Genomic DNA, 20,000 nt, shown 5'->3' on the forward strand with positions numbered 1-20,000 from the left:
CCTCCCCCCTCAGATTCCCTCAGGTAGCTCTCCGTGTTTTCTTTTCTTCCCCATAGCAGTGATCCCTTTACGGCGACTTTAAAGGTTTATTATGCTTATTGTTTACTGTCTGTCTCCTTCGACTAGAATGTAAACTCCGTGAAGCTGGATGTTGGTTGTGGTTACTCTCGTGTCCTGATTGGTCAGAATAGTGCCTAACACCTAGTAGGTGCTCAATAAATGTGTGTTGAATGAATGAGTGGAAGCCCCAGTATTGATCTGTGAAGTGTCTGGTAGACATTCTTCTTAGCTAGGGGAAGACACACAGAGGGGTCTCCTTCCGGGGGTGTTACACCCAACCTCTCTACCTGCGGTGTCTCCACCGCATCTGGCCTAAGGATTCCCAAATCGGAGACTTCACCCCCAGTGAGGCTGTCGGGAATGTAGGTTTCTGCTCAAAGGAACCCAAGGAGGAGGTAACCTGCTGTTTAAAGGTTTGAAGGACTACAAATACTATTCTATACGTATATATGTGCACATATGCGTGTGTGTACACACTGGAGGGCAAGCGAGCTCCCCAGTAGCTCCCAACGGGCTCCCCCTGCTAGCGCGACGGCCCCCGCTGCGGGTGGGCAGCCCCCCGTTGGGGAGCAGTCCTAGGTAGCCGCGGCCACAGCCCCTCCTTTGAGTTCCTCCTGCGCCGCCGCCGCGAGAGGGTCGGAGAGGGGTGTGCGGGGTGGAGGAGGCCGAGGCTGGGGCGGCGACCTGGGGGTGCGGAGGACCCCGAGCGCGGCGGGGCGGGGGCTCGGCTGTCCCCGCCCACCGCGGGGCGGGGCGGGGCGCAGGCTCCGCGGCGCCGGGGACCGCGCGCTCCTGGAAGCGCCACCGGCTCCTTCGCGCGCGCCTGCCCCTCGCGGCGCCTCCCGGGCTCCCTGGGCGCCTGCCCGGCCCGCGGCCGCCTCTTCCTCCCCCAGCCCCGCGGCGCCTGCCGCAGTCGCCGGCAGCCGAGCAGCGCCGAGCGCCCAGGTACCGAGCGCGGGCGGGAGCGGGGCCGGGGACCCGGCGGCGGCGCGGCCGCCGCTGCTCCTGTGTCCCCACGGGTCGGCCCGGTGTCCTCCCGCACGCCGCAGGGGGCCGTGGCCGCCCAAGCCCGGGCTGCCTCTGCGCCGGCTCGGAGACCTGCCTTCCCCACCGGGGGCTTGGCTGGGGCTCGCGCGCGGCCCCCCCCGTCCCCCATCCGCTGCCACCCGAGTCACCGCGGTACGCCCACCTGCCACGGAGGGGGTGCCCCGGGTTGAGCGCGTCCCCCGCTCCCGGCTCCCCGGGTCCTCGCCCCAGGCAGGCGTCCGCGCCCGGATCTTCCCGCCCGCCCCCTCTAGGGGGCTCTGCTCCCACCCGTCCAACCGTCCAGTCACTTGGCGTCTCGTCCTCCCGACTTCCCGCCCGCTCTCCACTTGGCGCCTCATCGTGTGCCCCCTCCCGAACTCCCCTCCAGTTTGCTCCGTAGCCCCACCTCACACCATATAACCCCTCTCCACCTTCCTGGGCCGTTGCCCCTTCACCCGGTGTGCCTGTCCCTGTCTTCCCGCCTGATCCCTGGTGGCGGTCTGTTCTCACCGACGACGCCCATCCAGTCTCCGCTCCTCCAGGTCCCTTGCGGAGTCCTCCCGCCCACCGTACCTCTTCCTCCGGACCCCTCTCGGGCCTGACGTCCTCGCTCTCCACCCCCTCGCCCCCATGGTCCCAGAGCCCGGCCCCGCCAACAACAGCACCCCGGACTGGGGGTCGCGGCCGCCTTCGGACCCCGCAGGCAGCGGCTGGGTGGCGGCCGCGCTGTGTGTCGTCATCGCGCTGACGGCGGCGGCCAACTCGTTGCTCATCGCGCTCATCTGCACGCAGCCCGCGCTGCGCAACACGTCCAACTTTTTCCTGGTGTCGCTCTTCACCTCGGACCTGATGGTGGGGCTGGTGGTGATGCCGCCGGCCATGCTGAACGCGCTGTACGGGCGCTGGGTGCTGGCACGCGGCCTCTGCCTGCTCTGGGCCGCCTTCGACGTGATGTGCTGCAGCGCCTCTATCCTCAACCTCTGCCTCATCAGCCTGGACCGCTACCTGCTCATCCTCTCGCCGCTGAGCTACAAGCTGCGCATGACGCCCCCGCGCGCCCTGGCGCTTGTCCTGGGCGCCTGGAGCCTGGCCGCGCTCGCTTCGTTCCTGCCCCTGCTGCTGGGCTGGCACCAGCTGGGCCGCGCGCGGGCCCCTGCCCCGGGCCAGTGCCGCCTGCTGGCCAGCCTGCCCTTCGTCCTCGTGGCCTCGGGCCTCACCTTCTTCCTGCCCTCGGGCGCCATCTGCTTCACCTACTGCAGGATCTTGCTGGCCGCCCGCAAGCAGGCGGTGCAGGTGGCCTCCCTCACCACCGGCATGGCCGGCCAGGCCTTGGCGACGCTGCAGGTACCCGGGGTGTGCAGGGAGAGCTGGGCTTGGGGGGATGGAGGGGAATGAGCAGCCACTGGGTACCCACCGGGCAGCGTGCACTTAATATGTGCACTTGGTGGTGACCTCCGAGTGGCCATTTCCAGCTCCCACCCCTCTTCTGTGCTCTAGACTCAATGCTGTTTCTAGGACAGCTCCATCAGCATGTGGGGCAGGCTTCTCGAAGGTTCTATGTGCAAAAAGGGAATTCAGGGGGTCCCAGCCCTCCCTCCCTACTCTTTTCCCGTCTTTCCCATCATGGCAAATGGCAACATCGTGGCATCACCCGACAGAAAGTTAGGAATAATTTTTCTTCCTCATGCTCATGGGATTCATTTGCAAAGACTGTTGGTGCTGCCTTCCTAAAGCTGTGCCACCTGTAATGCCACCCTCCCCATCTAGGCCACCAGTGATTCTTACCTGGAGGCCTTTTCTAGTCTCCCACTGGCTTCCCCTGCCTCCACTCCAGGCCCACTCCTGTCTATTCCCTGCATAGGAGCCACAACAATTTACAGAACGAAAGTGATACCATCATTCCTTTTTTTTTTTATTGTTTATTTATTTATTTTGAGACAGAGAGAGAGACAGAGAGAGAGAGAGAGAGTGTATGTGTGTGCTCACACACACTAGGGGAAGAGGCAGAGAGAGTGGAGAAAGAGAGGAAAGAGAGAGAGAATCCGAGGCAGGCTCCGCTCCGTTGGCACAGAGCCTGACGCGGGGTTTCGATCCTACGAACCATGAGGTTATGACCTGAGCCGAAACCAAGAATCAGAGGCTTAACCGACTGAGCCACTCAGGCGCCCCATCACTCTTAAGAGAAAAGAGGAGACCCATGTCAGGATCTGGCCTCGGAATCTGGTGCTGACAAGCTCTCTTGCTTCACCTCCTCCCCTTGCCCTCTCTCCGCACCAGCACGTTGGCCTTTCCATGCTCCTGGAAGGCATCAGATGGACTTCTGTGTCCAGGACTTTGCACTGCTCTTCCCCCTGCCTGGAACGCTCTTCCCCTGGGGCTGCCCTGCCCGACTGCTTTTCAGCTCACAGGTCACCTTTTCCCAGAGTCCGTCCCTGCCCACCCTGTCTTCAGACCTGTCTGTGCTCCCTCACTCTGTTATTCTCTATCCTGACCACAGGTTTATCTGTTGACTTGCTCATTGTCAATCTCCTCTACTACAGTGTAAGCTCCATGAGGGCTGGGAACATCTGGGTAGGTTTTGATCCCCACTGTACATAGTAGGTGCTTACTAATTACTCGTGAGTGGTAAGGGCCTGCAGTGTCTGGAGTAGACTGGCTGCTCTTGTCACTCAGGCCAGTTGGCACTGGAGTCTCAGTGCCTATTGTCCTAAACCCCTGACGAATGGGGGTTTAGGTTGACCAGGCCTGAACCCCAGAGAGTTAGGTCACAGGCTCCGAGGAAAGTCCTGGGTGGGCCCTCCAATCTTTTTTTTTTTTTTAATTTATTTATTTTGAGGGTGGGGGGGAGCGGGGCAGAGAGAGAGAGAGGGAGAGAGAGAGAATGCCAAGCAGGCTCTGCATTGTCAGTGCAGAGCCCGATGTGGGGCTCGAACTCACCAACTGTGAGATCATGACCTGAGCTGAACCGACTGAGCCACCCAGGCACCCCATCAGCTCTCCAGTCTTGATCTATCTCCAGGTGCAGGAGGCTCCTGCAGGATCGAGGGGCGGTGCCTGGAGGTTTGGGTGGTTGGGGGCTGAAAGGCAGTTCCACAGAACAGCTTGCCTGTCCCACGCCAGCAGTGTGGCTGGCCCATAAACCGGGGGAACAGGCCTTGGGTGGACAGGAGGTCCTGGCAAAGCAGTCCTATTCCCTCCCTCTATCTGTGCTTGTTGGAGAACATTCTTGAATCTCAGTAGGTGGCTGTGACCCTGACTTGGTTCTCCAGTGGTAGGACGGCTGCCTTGGGCCATCCACACTCTCTCCCTGGGTTCTTGTAAAGGAGCGTTTCCCAAACCTCAGGCATCTGGAACCACCTTGGAATATCTACCTTCCTTCTTTCCACCCACCCGCACGCCTCAAGTGGCTGCCTCCCTATGTACTTAGCATTTTCTCTAGATCATTTCACTTATCTTTTTACTTCCATGCACTTGTTTAGAAAGGAAACTTCTTATCTCTTCTGGAAATGGAAACTCAGTACCTTTGCCATAAACGGAAGGCAATCACAAAGACAGCTTCAGTGAGCGGCAGGAACCCCAGCAGTGTTATTGAAGTCCAGCTTGGTGTGGAGTGGCCGAGCCCCCAGGCCCGCTTTCTCTCGGGTGTTAGCGGGATGTTAAAGGCACAGTGGCACGAACACGAGACTTTCTCTGGACGTGACCAGAAGAGCTGGGAGGATGCTGGACAAGCCTCATGTTCTCACTCTGTGATTCAGTTATTTTATGGGTCCATTTACCATCTAGGGTCATCTTCCACTTTTGTACTTTGGGAGGTTCTGCTCTAGTGGTGACTAAGGATGTGACGAGCTGGCTGGTCTTGGTGAATCTGGGGTGGGACTGGGCTGGATTCTCCATTCCGACGGTGTTTATGACCCATTTTTCTTTCCATGAAGCCAATCGGCTGGCACCAGGATTGCACCTGAGACTGTGGCCTCGGGACCTGGGCAGGAATCCCCCCGGGGTGCTGACAGCTGCAGCCCCACAGTCTTCGAGCACTCACTATGTGCCGGGCACCGAGCTAAACTCATCCCCCAAACACCCACCCGGGCAAGGACCACCATCATCCCGTTGGACAGATGGGGAGAATGAGGTTCAGAGAGAGAGGAAGTGTCAGACCCCACCGCTGACCTTGCTTCCAGAACCACTCAGCCCCTCGGCAAGCCTCCTCCATGCCTGCTTTCCTCATTTCCCGGACACTTGCCTGCATTTGGGGAATTTGTTTCTGGACTCTTGCCTCTAGTCCGTCTTTCTGGGTCACCACCCCTTTCCTCCCACCCAAGCTGACCTGCCTCAGAGACCGAGCTTTCAGCGGGCAGCGGGGGGCTCTCAGTGCCAGCAGGAGCTGATGAGAATGAACAAAACTCGGGGTGCACTGGACCCCTTTCCTCCTGTCCTCAGCCTCGCTTAGCCCTTAGCTCCCTCCCTTCCCCAGTCCAGCTGCTAGCTTCCCCACGAGGGAGGGGTGGGGGACATGTGTTTCTGAGGCCCCAGCTCCTCTGGGGTTGAGGACATGGTACCCGAGCGGGCTTGAGCATTTTACTCTCTCCCGCTACCTCCCACCTCTACCTAGTTATTTGAACGGGGTTTTCTGAAGCCACTGGTTAGCTTGGTGGTTTCAGCTGCTGTCCCTGCAGCCGTGAGGAAGGGGTCCCACTTACAGCTGAGGCAGGGATTGGGCTGGGGGTGAAGAGACGGGCGTGGGAAGAGCGGTGTCAGAGTGAGATGCTTGGAGGGCAGGGGGAGAGAGAGAGAGATCTGTGCCAGGGTGGGCTGGTGCCCATCCTCGGGAGGGACCCGCATGGGAGCTCAGCGATGGAGAGCAGCAGGAGAGAAGGAGGTCTGCCTGAGACTTTGCCTTCCCAGCTGTCTCAGCGCCAGGACCTGTGCCTCTGGTCTGGAGCCCTCTCCCTTCTGTCTTCCTCGGCACCCTCATCTTTCTCCCGTTCTCCCATCCCTCTCTCCAGATCCACCTCGCCCCCTTCTCTGCCTTCCTTCTACATCTCCCCATCTTCCTCTCCCCCCGTCTCTCCCATCGGCTTCTCCCCCTCTCCTCCTCCGCCCTCACCCAACTCTGCACCACTTTGTCTCAGTGATCTGCCTTCCCTTCCATCGCTGTCCTTCCTCCTCCTCAGAAGAGGCTGTGATCACAGAAATATCTCGGGGGCGGAGGAGGGGGCTGAGCTGGGAAAGGGTTGCAGAGGAGCAGTGCTGAGCATGGCAGCCTCGGCTGCTGCTGGGAACAAGGTGGTCCGGAGCAGCCAGAGCTGGTGCAGGTGCTTGTACATCCGGCTGGTCAGGGGTTCGGGTCCTGCCTCCTTCCCATCGCTGCTGATGACTTTGGACCAGGTCATTCACCTCCCTCTACCCCAGAGTGATGCCATGTATCACATGAGGCTGTTTGAAGAATCAGTGAGATAATATATATAAACCTGGTACATACTGGGTGCTCAACCAGTGGTAGTTTCCCCCCTTTCCTCTTGGTGGTAAGATATATGGTTCCGGAGAAGTTATCTCTTCAAGCCTTTCTAGGGGAAATCCCCACGATTGCCATCAATAGCAGCCACATCACCATAATCAGAGCGTTGAGATGGACTCTAATAACAGAAAAGATAGCTGACTCTTACATGGTGCTTACTATGTGCCAGGTGCTGTTCAAGGGACTTTATGCATATTATCTTAGTTAATCCTGACTACAATCCTACGAAGTAGATGCCATTACAATTGCCATTTTACAGATGAGAAAGCTGAGGCTCAGAGAGGTGAAATACCTTGCTTGAGGCCACACAGCCAGTGAGTAACAGAGCCATGATTTGAATCCAGACGATTCTGGCTCCACAGTCTGTCTGAGAACCCTTATGCTAGGAGTAGGTGATTGTGGAAAATTTAAATCACACAAGGGAATACATAAATACGCTTTATTTTTTTTTTTTTTTAATTTTTTTTTCAACGTTTATTTATTTTTGCGACAGAGAGAGACAGAGCATGAACGGGGGAGGGGCAGAGAGAGAGGGAGACACAGAATCGGAAACAGGCTCCAGGCTCTGAGCCATCAGCCCAGAGCCCGACGCGGGGCTCGAACTCGCGGACAGCAAGATCGTGACCTGGCTGAAGTCGGACGCTTAACCGACTGCGCCACCCAGGCGCCCCCATAAATACGCTTTAAAATAAAAATTCAGGAGGTGCCTGGCTGGCTCAGTGGGTAGAGCATGTGGCTTTTGATCTTGGGGTCACTAGTTCAAGCCCCACATTGGGGGGTAGAGGTTACTTAAAAAATAAATAAATAATAAATAAAAGTCTGGCCATAGGGAGAAAATGTAAGACCCTCTCAAGTTCCACCCAATCACTTTCCATTCCCAGGGACACTCTTATCAATTTAAGATATGTCTTTCCACTCCTTTTTCTTTGTGCGTCCATATTTGTTGATGCACCCAAAGAGACTTAGTGCTTTGTTTTGTGTATTTCTTCAGCAATGGAATCACGTCATCCCTATTATTTTGCAACTTGCTGTTATCACTTAATATCAATATTACATCTTGGAGATCTTTTCATTTGATCGATTATGTTCTTTTAATCATCTGTGTCATAGTCCATAGTAGAGATGTACCATGGTTTACTTAACCACTCTCTTTCCATGAACGTTTAGGCTGTTTCCAGTTTTTTTCCTGCGTTGTGATACACATTTCTGTATATGCAATGTGTACAGACATGTGTATAGGTATTTTTTTTAGTGTTTACTTATTTTTGAGAGAGAGAGAGAGAGAGAGAGTGCGAGTGGGGGAGGGCAGAGAGGGAGACAGAGAATTCAAAGCAGGCTCCGCACTGTCAGTGCAGAGCCCAATGCGGGGCTCGAACTCACGAAACATGAGATCATGACCTGAGCCAAAATCAAGAGTCAGACCTCTACCGACTGAGCCACCCAGGCACATTTATTGAACACAGGAGCCTGTAGGTGGAATTGCCTCCTGGCAGCCTGCGCTCTGGCGGTGACACGCATATCCGAGGGGCAGGCAAACAACAGATCACGGCCCTGAGGGGCCATGAGGTGGTTACAGGGCAGAGAAGTGGGCAGGGTGAAGCTGGCATCAGCTAGACCTCAGGGTGAGGCTGGTGGTTGCCACTGGCTTCTGCTTCATGAGGGCTTCTGGCTGACAGTGGTGGGGGTTTCTGGAAGCCCCCAAATGGAGGCAGTGTGGTGAGTGGAAGAAGTGCAATTTCTGGAGCTAGAAAGGACTTTGAATCCCTGACGCAACACTTATCTGCTGTGTGACTTCCGGCAAGTTGTTTTGCCTTTCTGGACGTCACCTGCAAAATGGGGATAATAATGCCTACCTTTTGTAAAGATTAAATGGCATGATGAATATCAGATGCCGACACATAGTAAGTGGGTTGTAGTATGGGCTATAAATGTGGGTTATAGTGCTGACTGGGGGTCACTTGGAGTGCTTTGCTTTGAGACCTTGTACTGGGACAATGTGACCTGGGAAAGGTCCCCTGTCCTCTCTGAGCCTGTGTTTTTGGGTCAACTCTTTGGAGAGAAGAAGAGAAAGAAAAACCCAGGGTTTCCCCAGGAAGATCCTAGAGAGGGAATCTGAGACCGTCTTTAATTCCTTTTCTGGAGCTCCCTCTCTGATGATTGCCCCCAAATATCTCCCCATTGTCTCAGTTCCCCAGTGCCATAGAGCTCTGACAAGATCAAGGCTGTCTCTTGCTCCGTCCAGGTCACCAGAGGTCAGGGGGGATACTTGTATGAGTGGTCCCTCTGAGAATGGTGGCTCCCTCCTCCCCTATTGGCTATCCCCACTGTTGGAAGCAATTTGAAGGCAAAGCAGATCTTTGGGGGAAGCAGGAGTCTCTCCTCCAAGTTGACCATGGTGGGCCCACAGAAGCCATATAGAGTCTACTCTGGAAGGGAGAAAGTGAGAAGAGGAAAGAGAAAAGCAGATCCTTTTTTCCTCCCTTGCTACATACAGCATGGTGAGTCAGAGCATTTGTCCTGACATCTGTGCTGCTTCGGGGAGCCTGAGTTGCTGGCAGAAGGACAGGGTTTCTGAGGGTGCTCAAGATTTCCCCAGCCTCCAACACATGCCACTGAACCAACATCAGGGCTACCATGTACTTAGCACTTACTCTATGTCAGGCACTGTGCATGCATTTATTATCCACAGCCTCACAATGACTCCACAGCTGAGTATTGTTTTTCCCATTTTACAGATGTGGAAACAGAGACTGTCTCAAGATCACAGAGCGAGTAAGTGGTAGAGGCATGACTTGAAGCCAGATCACTTGTCTTTACAAACCCAGCTCTTGCCTCCGCACAGTGCTGCCCCACCAAGACAGAGGGGAGGGATCAAGTGCTTCTCATAGGCTGCTCCTTGTGAATTTGTCTCTGGTGGTCATATAACCAGATTTCACCTGGATAAACATACTGATAAGCTCCCTGGTGGGAGTTACAGTGTGCTTCATCTCCGACTTCCTGCCCACTGTCATTCTAGAATAGGACTCCTTGATTCTATAGAAAGAGAATATATACCTGGGGTTTCAGCACCATGGACAGGACCCCAAGACCGGCTACCCTGAGGAGGCTGGGAGAGAAGACACGGATGGAAGAGGGCCCCTGTGCCTGAGAGCGGGGTGGGGGTTTGGCTTTGGTGCTCCCCAGGACTGACATGTCTTCTTGGCTTTGCCTCCTCCGCCCCCTTTCCATCTGTGGAGGTTGCCTGGGAATCTGGTTCCCTTCCTGCCTCCTTCTGACTCTTTCATCACCCCATACCCAACCCACCTCTTGCTGCCTCAAGAGCTAAGCTGAGCTCTCACGCAGTTTAGGAAATGTTAGAGGAATCCCTGGCTTTCAGAGGCCAGGCGTGTTCCCAGGCAGCACACGCAAACTTTGCACAGTTCAATTAATTGTGCACACCTCGGCACACCGGTATTTACTTAAATTGCAAACCTAGGTGGGTCTCACTTTGTGCAAAACTGGTGTATGAAAATCCAAATTGACTCTAACATGCAGTTCAGAGGGGGGGCTTCGTCTCCCAGCTTTCATGGGCCCCAGGGGTTTCATGGATGGACCTCAAGGTGGTCTCTGAACCCACTGGAAATGTGGGATGTTTTATTCCTTCTCTGTGTATGCATGTGTAAGAATTTATAAGCTTTTCGTTTTCTGGGAAAAGGTTTTGTAGATTTCATTGGATTCTCAGTGAGCTCAGGAGGTTGAAAAAGTTAAGGGAATAGCTGGGCTAAAGGATCATCCAGTTCAAGGCTTTTAATATTTTGGGACTACTGGTCGCCAGTTTCCAAAGTCAAATTCTAACCTCCTCACGCCTGTGTCCCCTTCAATGGTTGCTGTGGGGCAGCTCCTTTTTCCTCCTTTTCTCCCCAAAATCCAGCTCTTAAGTCAATGTTTGGGAATGAAGATGTCTGTCTGCCAGTCCACATTGTAATTTGGGTTATAAAATGCCAAGGTTAGTGGCATCCCTAGTAGTCTAAATTGATTTTATTGCAAACATTGCTCTGTGCACACGTTTTCAGAAAAGCACTTTAGCGTGAGGGTAATGGTGCAGGCAAGAGCATTGCTCCCAAATATGAAGAGAATCTGTATATGAAGAAAGTGCCAGGCCTGGACATCATCAGAACTTCTTTTGTCAAGTACTATTTTTCTTTTCAAAAAATTTATTAATTAAAAAAATTTACATCTAGGTTTGTTAGCATATAGTGCAATAATGATTTCAGGAGTAGATTCCAGTGGTTCACCCCCTACATATAACACCCGGTACTCATCCCAACAAGTGTCCTCCTTAACGCCCCTTGCCCAATTAGTCCATTCCCCCACCCAAAACCCCTCCAGCAACCCTCAGTTTGTTCTCTGTATTTGAGAGTCTCTTATGGTTTGTCCCCCTCCCTGTTTTTATATTATTTTTGCTTCCCTTCCCCTATGTTCATCTGTTTTGTTTCTTAAGTTCCATGTATGAGTGAAGTCATAGCATATTTGTCTTTCTTTAATTTCATGTAGGATAATACACTCTAGTTCCATCCATGTTGTTGCACAAATGGCAAGATTTCATTCTTTTTGATCGTTGAGTAATATTCGATGGTATATATATACCACATCTTCTTTATCCATTCATCTGTTGATGGACATTTGGGCTCCTTCCATACTTTGGCTATTGTCAATAGTGCTGCTATAAACATGGGGGTGCATGTGCCCCTTTGAAACAGCACACCTGCATCCCTTGGATAAATACCTAGTAGTGCAATTGCTGGGTCATAGGGCAGTTCTATTTTTAGCTTTTTGAGGAACCTCCATACTGTTTTCCAGAGTGGCAGTACCAGTTTGCATTCCCACCAGCAATGCGAAAGGGTTCCTCTTTTGTCACATCCTTGTCAGCATCTGTTGTTGCCTGATTATTAATTTTAGCTATTCTCCCGGGTGTGAGGTGGTATCTCATTGTGGTTTTAATTTCTATTTTCCTGATGATGGGTGATATTGAGCATTTTTTCATGTGTCTGTTAGCCATCTGGATGTCTTCTTAGGAAAAAGTGTCTATTCATGTCTTTTGTCCATTTCTTCACTGGATTATTTGCTTTTTGGGTGTTGAGTTTGATAAGTTCTTTATGGGTTTGAATGCTAACTCTTTATCTGATATCATTTGCAAATATCTTTTCCCATTCCGTTGGTTGCCTTTTAGCTTTGCTGATTGTTTCCTTCGCTGTGCAGAAGCTTTTTATTTTGATGAGGTCCCGGTAGTTCATTTTTGCTTTTGTTTCCCTTGCCTCTGGAGACGTGTTGAGTAAGAACTTGCTGCAACCAAGATCAAAGAGGTTTTTGCCTGCTTTCTCCTCGAGGATGTGGATGGCTTCCTGTCTTACATTTAGGTCTCTCATCCATTTTGAGTTTATTTTTGTGTATGGTGTAAGAAAGTGGTCCAGGTTCATTCTTCTGCATGTTGCTGTCCAGTTTTCCCAACACCACTTGCTGAAGACACTGTCTTTATTCCATTGGATGTTCTTTCCTGCTTTGTCAAAGATTAGTTGGCCATATGTTTGCAGGTCCATATCTGGGTTCTCTATTCTGTTCCATTGATCTGAGTGTCTGTTCTTGTGCCAGTACCATACTGTCTTGATGATTACAGCTTTGTAGTATAGCTTGAAGTCTGGGATTGTGATGCCTCCTGCTTTGGTTTTCTTTCTCAGGATTGCTTTGGCTATTTGGGGTCTTTTCTGGTTCCATACAAATTTTAGGATTGTTTGTTCTAGCTCTGTGAAGAATGCTGGTGTTATTTTGATGGGGATTGCCATCAAGTACTGTTTAATTGGAACTAATTCTTGTAGGCCAAAGGCTTTGTGTGGTGCTGGGGCTCACAGTCATGTGTGTCAACTGAGTGTTGTCCTTTGTGGGGTGAGCAGGGTGGTCTTCTGAACTGTCTGATTTGTGTTTGGGGCAGTGTTTCTCTGTTTAACTGTGCTTCCTAGAGGTCCTTGTGTCAGGGTCAGGGCTCAGTGCAGGGCCAGGATCAGGGCTCAGTCTATTGCTGAGCTCAGGCCACAGTCTGGGGCTAAGGTTGGGCTCAGTCCAGTCCAGAGATGAGGCTCAGTTTGGGACCTTGGTTATGTAGGTCTCAATCTATAGTAGTTATCAGGGCTCAGCCTGGGACCAGGAGCAGGGCTTGGTTTACTGCTGATGTCAGGGCTTGGTCTAGAGCCGGGATCAAGGTTCACTCTGGAGTAAGGGTCAGGTCTACAACTGGGGAATCTAGGACCACAGGGCTCATTCAAGGATCAGGAGGGCTCCGTGTATCACTCGTACTAGGGCTCAGTCTAGAATTAGGATCGAAGCTTCATCTGTGGCTGGGGTCAGCGTCGAACTGGAGGTCTTCTCTCAGGTATCTTATGTATGTGGCCTTCTGTTTCACAGGTGCCCAGGACCCCACGCCCAGGGATGGAATTGGCTGATAGGCGTCTGACCACCAAGCACAGCAGGAAGGCCTTAAAGGCCAGTCTGACACTGGGCATCCTGCTGGGCATGTTCTTTGTGACCTGGCTGCCCTTCTTTGTGGCCAACATAGCCCAGGTAATGCCACCACAGGGCGCAGGTGAGTCCAGGCCTTGCTGGGGAGGCCCCGAACCACACCCCAGCCCAGACATGGGGATGGAGGAGGGTGGGCTGCCTCTCATGGCATTTGTGTTTGTGTGTGCCTGTCCCATCCACGCTGGGTGGGGTGGTCTGTGAGCCTGCTCCGGGACCAAGCATGACATACCCCATCTCTCCAGGCTGTGTGCGACTGCGTCTCCCCAGGCCTCTTCGATGCCCTCACGTGGCTGGGTTACTGTAACAGCACCATGAACCCCATCATCTACCCACTCTTCATGCGGGACTTCAAGCGGGCCCTGAGTAGGTTCCTGCCGTGTCCCCGCTGCCCCGGGGAACGCCGGGCCAGCCTGGCCTCACCCTCCATGCGTACCTCTCACAGCGGCCCCCGGCCGGGCCTGAGCCTGCAGCACGTGTTGCCACTGTCCTTGCCACCTGACTCCAATTCTGACTCGGGCTCAGGCTCCGGTGGTTCATCGGGCCTGCAGCACACGGCCCAGCCGCTGCTGCGTAGAGAGGTCCTCCGGGACCCCCCGCCCTCTGCCAGGGTTGCTGCTGTGGTCAATTTCTTTGACATCGATCCGGTGGAACCCAAGCTGCAGCTGCATCCACTTGGTGCTCCCACGAACTGACCTGGGCTTGGAGCTGGTCAGTGGGGAGCTGAACTGGATGGGACCAAGTCCCCAAGGCCTTGGACTGGCTCTGGGCTAAGGCTGGAGGCTGCAGGTCTCCTGGGAGCCCTCTGAGTTCCGGTGGGGTGCATCGAGCCAGCCCCCACTGCCCACTCCCTGGGATAAAAACTGGCTCAGATACTGTTTTCTCCAGGATGCTCCATTGCTGAGTGTTACCCATGGATGTGTGTGGAGGTGGCTGGGGGACTGTGGCAGAGGGGAAAAGGACCTCTTGGTTCAGGTTGGGGGGAAGACAGCCATCTCCTTTGACATTCTAAGAGACTGTAGGGAAGGGATGCCTCTGTCTGCAGAGGTAGATTAGTGCTGAGCTGAATCCCTCACTCCTCAAAAAGTGTAATCCGTGGGCCACCAGCATTAGCGTCACCTCCCTGCCATTTGTTACAAATGCACACCTGTACCCACGCCCCCACCCAAGACCTGCTGAGTCAGAATCTGCATGTTAGCGAGAGCCGCGGGGTGAACTGTGTGCACGTTACAGTCTGAGATGTGCTGGCTGGGATGATCGTTAGCCCGGAGGATGATTTGCCGTTCAGTCTGGCCACTGCCTTCAGGATGCACAGAAAAACACCTGCCCCGGGTGTCAGGAAGGCATACGTTTGAATCTCTGCTCCACTACTCCTAGCTCTTACACAAGTTCTGTAACCTCTCTGAGCCTGATGTTCCGTGTGCAAAGTGGGGTAACAATGCCTGCCTCCTAAGGTGTCATGAGAATTAGGACAGCATGTGTGGAACAGAACCCGCAGAACCCGCAGGTGGTGCTGCTGTAGGTGGTACCTGCTGTTAGAACTCCTGGCCCAGATCCCACCACCTGACTATGGCTCCCTGACTTCTAGCTCTGGATGCTGAGTGGGGCTCCCGTGTCCACTCCCAGGCTGCGGCCCTACCTCTCCTGGGGGCCAAGTGGGTGCAGGTGGTTCCTTGCTCAACACCAGGAATAGGTTTCCCTTCATCTTGGACTTCCTTGGACCTAGAAGGGAGCCAACTGATGGGGGACAGGCCAGCCCATTGCCCCACCTCCTCTGGCATTCCCTGGGTCAGTGAGGGAAACAGTGGTGGCCCCTCAGTTCAGCAGAGTGGAAGAGCCATCGCTGGTGTGGGTTACTGCCCTCGGGCAGGTAGGTGGGCCCTGTCACAGGAGCCTGGGTTGTCTTTGAGGCGGGGGGACTCTTGGTCTCCACAGTTCACCTGCCGTAAGTTCTTTTTCAGTCAGAGGCCTCCCCAGTTTCCACCAACCCAAATTCCCAGGGGGCCCTCCATGGCGGCCGGGCGCTCTCCTTGGTGCTGATTAGAGTCAACTCTGGCCCTGGCCACCAGCCACAGAGGGTTCATGGTGCTTGTTGGGGCTTCCCCTCAGCCCCCAGGCCTGCCTGAGTGGACTCCCAATAAACACTACCTGAGGCAGTGACCATGGTGTGGACTGGATTTGCTTGAGGGGCCCCTTGGGATGGACAAGCAGCTGGTGAAGTAGGTTGAGACCCTGGGCGAAATGGGCTGTCCGGACTCAGAGCAGCAGGAGTTCTGTAAATATCTGTTGAATGAACCAGCAAACGCATACGTGAGGGTCCATTCGGCGCTAATATTCTAGTTCCTTCTGCCGTCCTCCTCCTGGCAGCCTGCCCCAGAGCTTGTCAATACTTACTCTGCCTGGACCTTGGTTTTCCCCTCTGCACAATGGAGGATGACCTTCTCTGGCCCTGTCATTCAGGAGCACTGGGAGGAGCAAAGGAGATTCAGATACAGTGGCCAAGAGTCTGGAATCTGACTGGAGTTTGAGACTGACCAGCTGTGTGATGTTGAGCAGGTTACCTCTCTGGATCTCACTAACCTTCAGTAACATGAAGGTAATAGCAGTAGCTACCTCATAGCTATTGGTAGGGTCAGCTGAGACAACTCATGAAAGCACTCCGTCCATGGTAAATTCTCAATAAGTGGTAGCTATTGTTATTTTTATTATGATAATCATGATCACCTCTTCCTGTTCTAGGAAATCCTTCCCCACCATAGTGCATGCTGATTCAGCATATATTCAGCACACTGTGCCAGTTAGATCCAGGGCCACCATAGCACAACTGGGGGAGTGTGCCCGTTATATCACATACATGTGATTGAAGCTCCTGTGGTTCTGCAGTGCACAGCCTGGGTAGCTGTACAAGGCAAATCTGATCAGATCTCCCAAGAGCAGAGAGTAGACTGCTGGCTCCCCATCTGTGCCTGCTCTGCCTGTGGGCTGCTGGGCAGCCCTGGAGTATGGGCATTCACCTGGATTTACTGGGGCTTGGGGAGGGGGGGAATGGTGCCTTGGAAGCCTTGGGCCCCAGAGAGCCCCCCAGGCCCCCAGATGGTCAGCCAGACCCCACAACTGTGACCTGAAATATAGGAAGCCCAAGGCTGGTTGAGTCCTGGGGCTCTAAACTGTGCTTGGTCGTCTCTGCAGGGCTCTGGCCTTGCTTGCTCACAGAAGGAACGCTGTCTCTCTGCGAATCCCCCTCCTTCCAATTCCTTTCTTTTCAATTCCAACGCCTTTGACTTAGGAAAGGCACCGGTGGACATTCAGACTCATGGGGGGCACCTGGTGGAGGGGTAAGAGAGTGCTGCATGTAGGAGCCTGGGAAGACAGCTCCAGTCCCCTTCTGCGGTCAGTCCAGCCCTGCGCAGGGCCCCTGGGTCTCGCTGGCACAATCGGGGCAGCCCAGTGGGTTGGGGCCCATGCCGTGGCCGCAGATCTGGGGACTCTCGGCAGGGTCCAGCCCTGCCGGCACCGGGGCTCGGCTAGGGTCAGTGGCTGTGGCCACTTTGGGGCTGTCTCCAGGTGTGGTCTTGTCTGATGAGGAGGCGGCTGCTGTCTGGTGAGGCTCCTCCTGGGGCAGGCTGCCTGGGGCCAGCAGGAGCCCCTTTTCGTCCCAGCCTGGCTTGGTGTGGATGCCCACAGTCTTCAGGATGACGTCCATCTGCTTGGCGTAGTCCAGATGGCCGCTGACCTGCAGGGGGGGAGCAGTGAGTGACCCGTGGTGGGTGGTCAGAGCCCTGCCCTCCCCAGGGCCCCAAGCTACACTCCTGGGCCTCACCCTCTCCTCCCTCAGCAGCCTCAGCAACCCGATCCCTGACACCAGGAGTCTAGCTCTCAAGGACTCTCAAATCCAGAGTGCGTTGGGAAGCCTCTGGGTTCAAGGCCACTCCGGAATTCATTAAATATTTTTTTAAGTTTATTTTTTTTTGAGAGAGAGAGAGAGAGGGAGGGAGCGGGGTTGGATAGGGGCAGAGAGAGAGAGAGAGAGGGGCAGAGAATCTGGAAGCAGGCTCCGAGTTGTCAGCACAGAGCCCGAAGCGGGGCTTGAACTCACGAACCCATGAGATCATGACCTGAGCCGAAGTCGGACACTCAACTGACTGAGCCACCCCAGGCGCCCCTAGAGTTTATTAAATAAAGATGAAGGATGTCTTTCTACATAGTCTGGGTCCGTTGGGGGCAGGAAGGAATCTCCTGATAGAAAGTTGGGGTGGAAGTTCTCATTCTCTGCCAGCAGCTTTCAGGTACGGCAGAAGCTCTCTGCTGCTCACAGCTGTGGGACCGCGAGCGAGCCTCTCTAGACCTCGGACCTCCACTTGCCTCAGCTGTAAAATGGGAACAGTAAGAGTAGCTACATCAGAGCGTGGCTGGGAGGATTCCTTCGGGAAAAGCCCCCAAACTGAAAACAGCTGCGGCGCAGACTGCTAGGTACGTCCTGCAATTCTCGCTCCCCGTTTCTCTGTCATGAGAACTCATAGCTGAGTACATTCTCCCCCGTCCCTTGTAGCTGAGTGTAGTGTTGTGACAAGGGTTGGCCACGGGAAGCAGCAGTAGTGTTATGTGGCACCCTTTGGGTGCCTCTTTATTTTTATTTTTTTGGGTGTCTGCTTGGCTTAGTCAGCGGAGAATGCGACTCTTGATCTTGGGGTCGTGAGTTCAAGTCCTGTGCTGAGAATAGAGCTTATTTTTTTTAAAAGGCAGAGGGAGTGCCCTTCTCTCCTCCACGTCCTCTTTCCTGCTTGCTGGAATTCAGACGCGATGGCCGGAGCCTGAGCGGCAATCTTGGGCCAGAGTTGGCCCTCTACAAGCAAGAGGGAATTTTGACCCCTGAAGCCTGCACAGCTACCATACCAGCCCTGAACTGCCTATTCTGGCCTCTCCTTCCCTGACAGCAGCAACTCTTGTGTGTTCAAGCTACCTCAGCTGGGCCTCTGTTCCTTGGACCTGAATCTTTACTATGACAAAGGTTGAGGACTCAGAAGTGCCCACCTTCTTCCTCAGAGAATAGGGACACCCCCATTTTTGTGTTGGCTTCAGGGGTGGCTGAGAATGCCCGAAGCCTCACCGTGATAACGGACAATGCCCCGTACGGAGTAGGTCCATAATACACCACAGGAGACGAACTTAATGGATACAGTCCTGTGACAGGTGTCGGCTGCTAACTGTAGATGAAGAAATTGAGCCCTGCAGAGGTAAGGTGAGTTGCCCAGGGTCATCTAGCTAGGAAGTGTCCAAGTCGGGATTGGCATCTGGGGCCTGGTCTCTTCGTAGAGAACCGGCTGCGGTGGGGAACGCTGAAAATCATTTGTCATTTTACTGAAGAGGAAAGCAAAGTCCAGAGAGGGGTGGTGGTTTGCTTCATGACACACGGCACGTTTGAAGGCCAAGCTGTGTGGTGCTGTTTTCAAGATGCTGCAGTGGGGGCTGTTCAGCTGGGATCTGCTCCCTGAAATGCAGCCTCCCGCTCTCCCCGCCAGTTCCGGGGGGTCTGCTTAGTGCCCAAGGTGAGTGCAACCCAGAACATTCCTTGTTGTTTAGAAAGAAGACAGGAAAAACGCCAGGGACGCTTAGGAAACCGCACGAAGGCTCTGCTGCTAACATTCACCGGAACCACACATCACACGCTATTCAAATGATTTCTCAAGAACACGAAGACACAATTTCCTGTACAGCCTGGTGGTTTGCTCATGACCAGAACCTTTCTCTACAAACACTTTTTAACAGCGTTCAGTGAACACACATGCACGTACACCCAGACGGGGGGCTTTTCGGATCCCTGCGTTCTGGGTGGAGGGCAGGGTGGGGCAGTGTCTTTCCACAGAGGGTGGACCTTAGTGGCTGCAAAGCACTAGAGAGGACCTAACTTCGGGCTCAGAGAAACGGGGGTTCCAGCTCCTTCTTTTACGAGGAACTGGGGTGAGTCTTAACGATGTCCCGACCTCCAGCTTCTCCATCTATAAAATGAGGATCATGATACCTACCTTGAAAGTCTACGACAAGAGTGCAAGAGCCTGGCACTTTGTAGGAATCAGCATACGTTACCTCTGGGACATTACCCAGTTAGAGTTAGTGATGCCTACGTCACGGGGTGCAGGGGAAGATATAATACGTACAAGCCACGAGGTACACGGCACATGGCTGGTGCTGCGTGAGCGTGAGTGAGTTCCCTTGCCTTAATTTCCCTGGAAGGGACAATAGGGGATAGAGGGTAGGGAGTTGGCTGGGCTGATCCACCTGGGAACCCAAGATGGCTGACCGGGCTCTAGCCATCACACCTCAGTGTCCAGTCAGCAGAAACCTAGACCCACAGGGACAAACAAGAACTGTTAGTGAAGGGCCGGTGCTGGGCTGGGTGGAGGCAGGCAGGCAGGAAGGGAGGGGTTTGTGGCCCCCGGCTACCGCTGACTGCAGGTGGAAATCCCACCACACGGCTCTTCTTCCTTCCCTGGCTTTCCCTGGCTCTGGGACACAGCTCTGGCCTTCCCTGGCTAGGGACTGTCCCCGGGGGCTCCTCTGTGACCGTGTCCGCCGCACCCCACTGTCTTCGTCTGCTTGCTCATTTGTATCCTCCGATGGACTGTGAGCCTAGGGAGCGCAGGGGCCCCTTCTAACTCGCCGCACTGCCCACGGCTGGCCCGGCGCCCGGTGATCCACGCTGCCTGGACTGGCCTCAGCACTGCCTGTTTGCTGCCTCGCGAGGCATCTTGGGACCCGCCTCGACTGGGCCGCTGCTGCCCGCCTCTGCCCGCCAGTAACTCCTTCCAAGCCCATCGGGCCCCTTCGGGTTCCTTTACCCCTCGGGCCTCAGTGT

The 20,000-nt window shown here is 54.2% G+C and overlaps 2 protein-coding genes across 4 annotated transcripts in view; one reads left to right on the forward strand and one right to left on the reverse strand.

Moving 5' to 3' along the window:
* Positions 1-907: 907 nt before the first annotated feature.
* Positions 908-15,307, forward strand: HTR6 (5-hydroxytryptamine receptor 6). The gene is made up of 4 exons (XM_086715862.1): positions 908-1,005; positions 1,629-2,430; positions 13,037-13,192; positions 13,393-15,307. Exons 2-4 carry the CDS (start codon positions 1,717-1,719, stop codon positions 13,840-13,842), a joined length of 1,320 nt encoding a protein of 439 aa, XP_086571988.1. The 5' UTR covers positions 908-1,005; positions 1,629-1,716; the 3' UTR covers positions 13,843-15,307.
* Positions 15,308-15,816: 509 nt separating this feature from the next.
* Positions 15,817-20,000, reverse strand: part of TMCO4 (transmembrane and coiled-coil domains 4) — a 95,639-nt gene continuing 91,455 nt past the window's right edge. For all 3 annotated transcript variants that reach the window (XM_025935346.2, XM_086715860.1, XM_086715859.1), the window contains one exon: positions 15,817-16,880. In XM_025935346.2, the coding sequence (XP_025791131.1) occupies positions 16,539-16,880 (342 nt within the window). In that variant the 3' untranslated portion in view covers positions 15,817-16,538. The remainder of the gene's footprint in view (positions 16,881-20,000) is intronic.

Source organism: Puma concolor, chromosome C1, assembly GCF_028749965.1.
Source record: "Puma concolor isolate L17-30 chromosome C1, mPumCon1.1.hap2, whole genome shotgun sequence".
NCBI classification, from domain to species: Eukaryota; Metazoa; Chordata; class Mammalia; order Carnivora; family Felidae; genus Puma; species Puma concolor.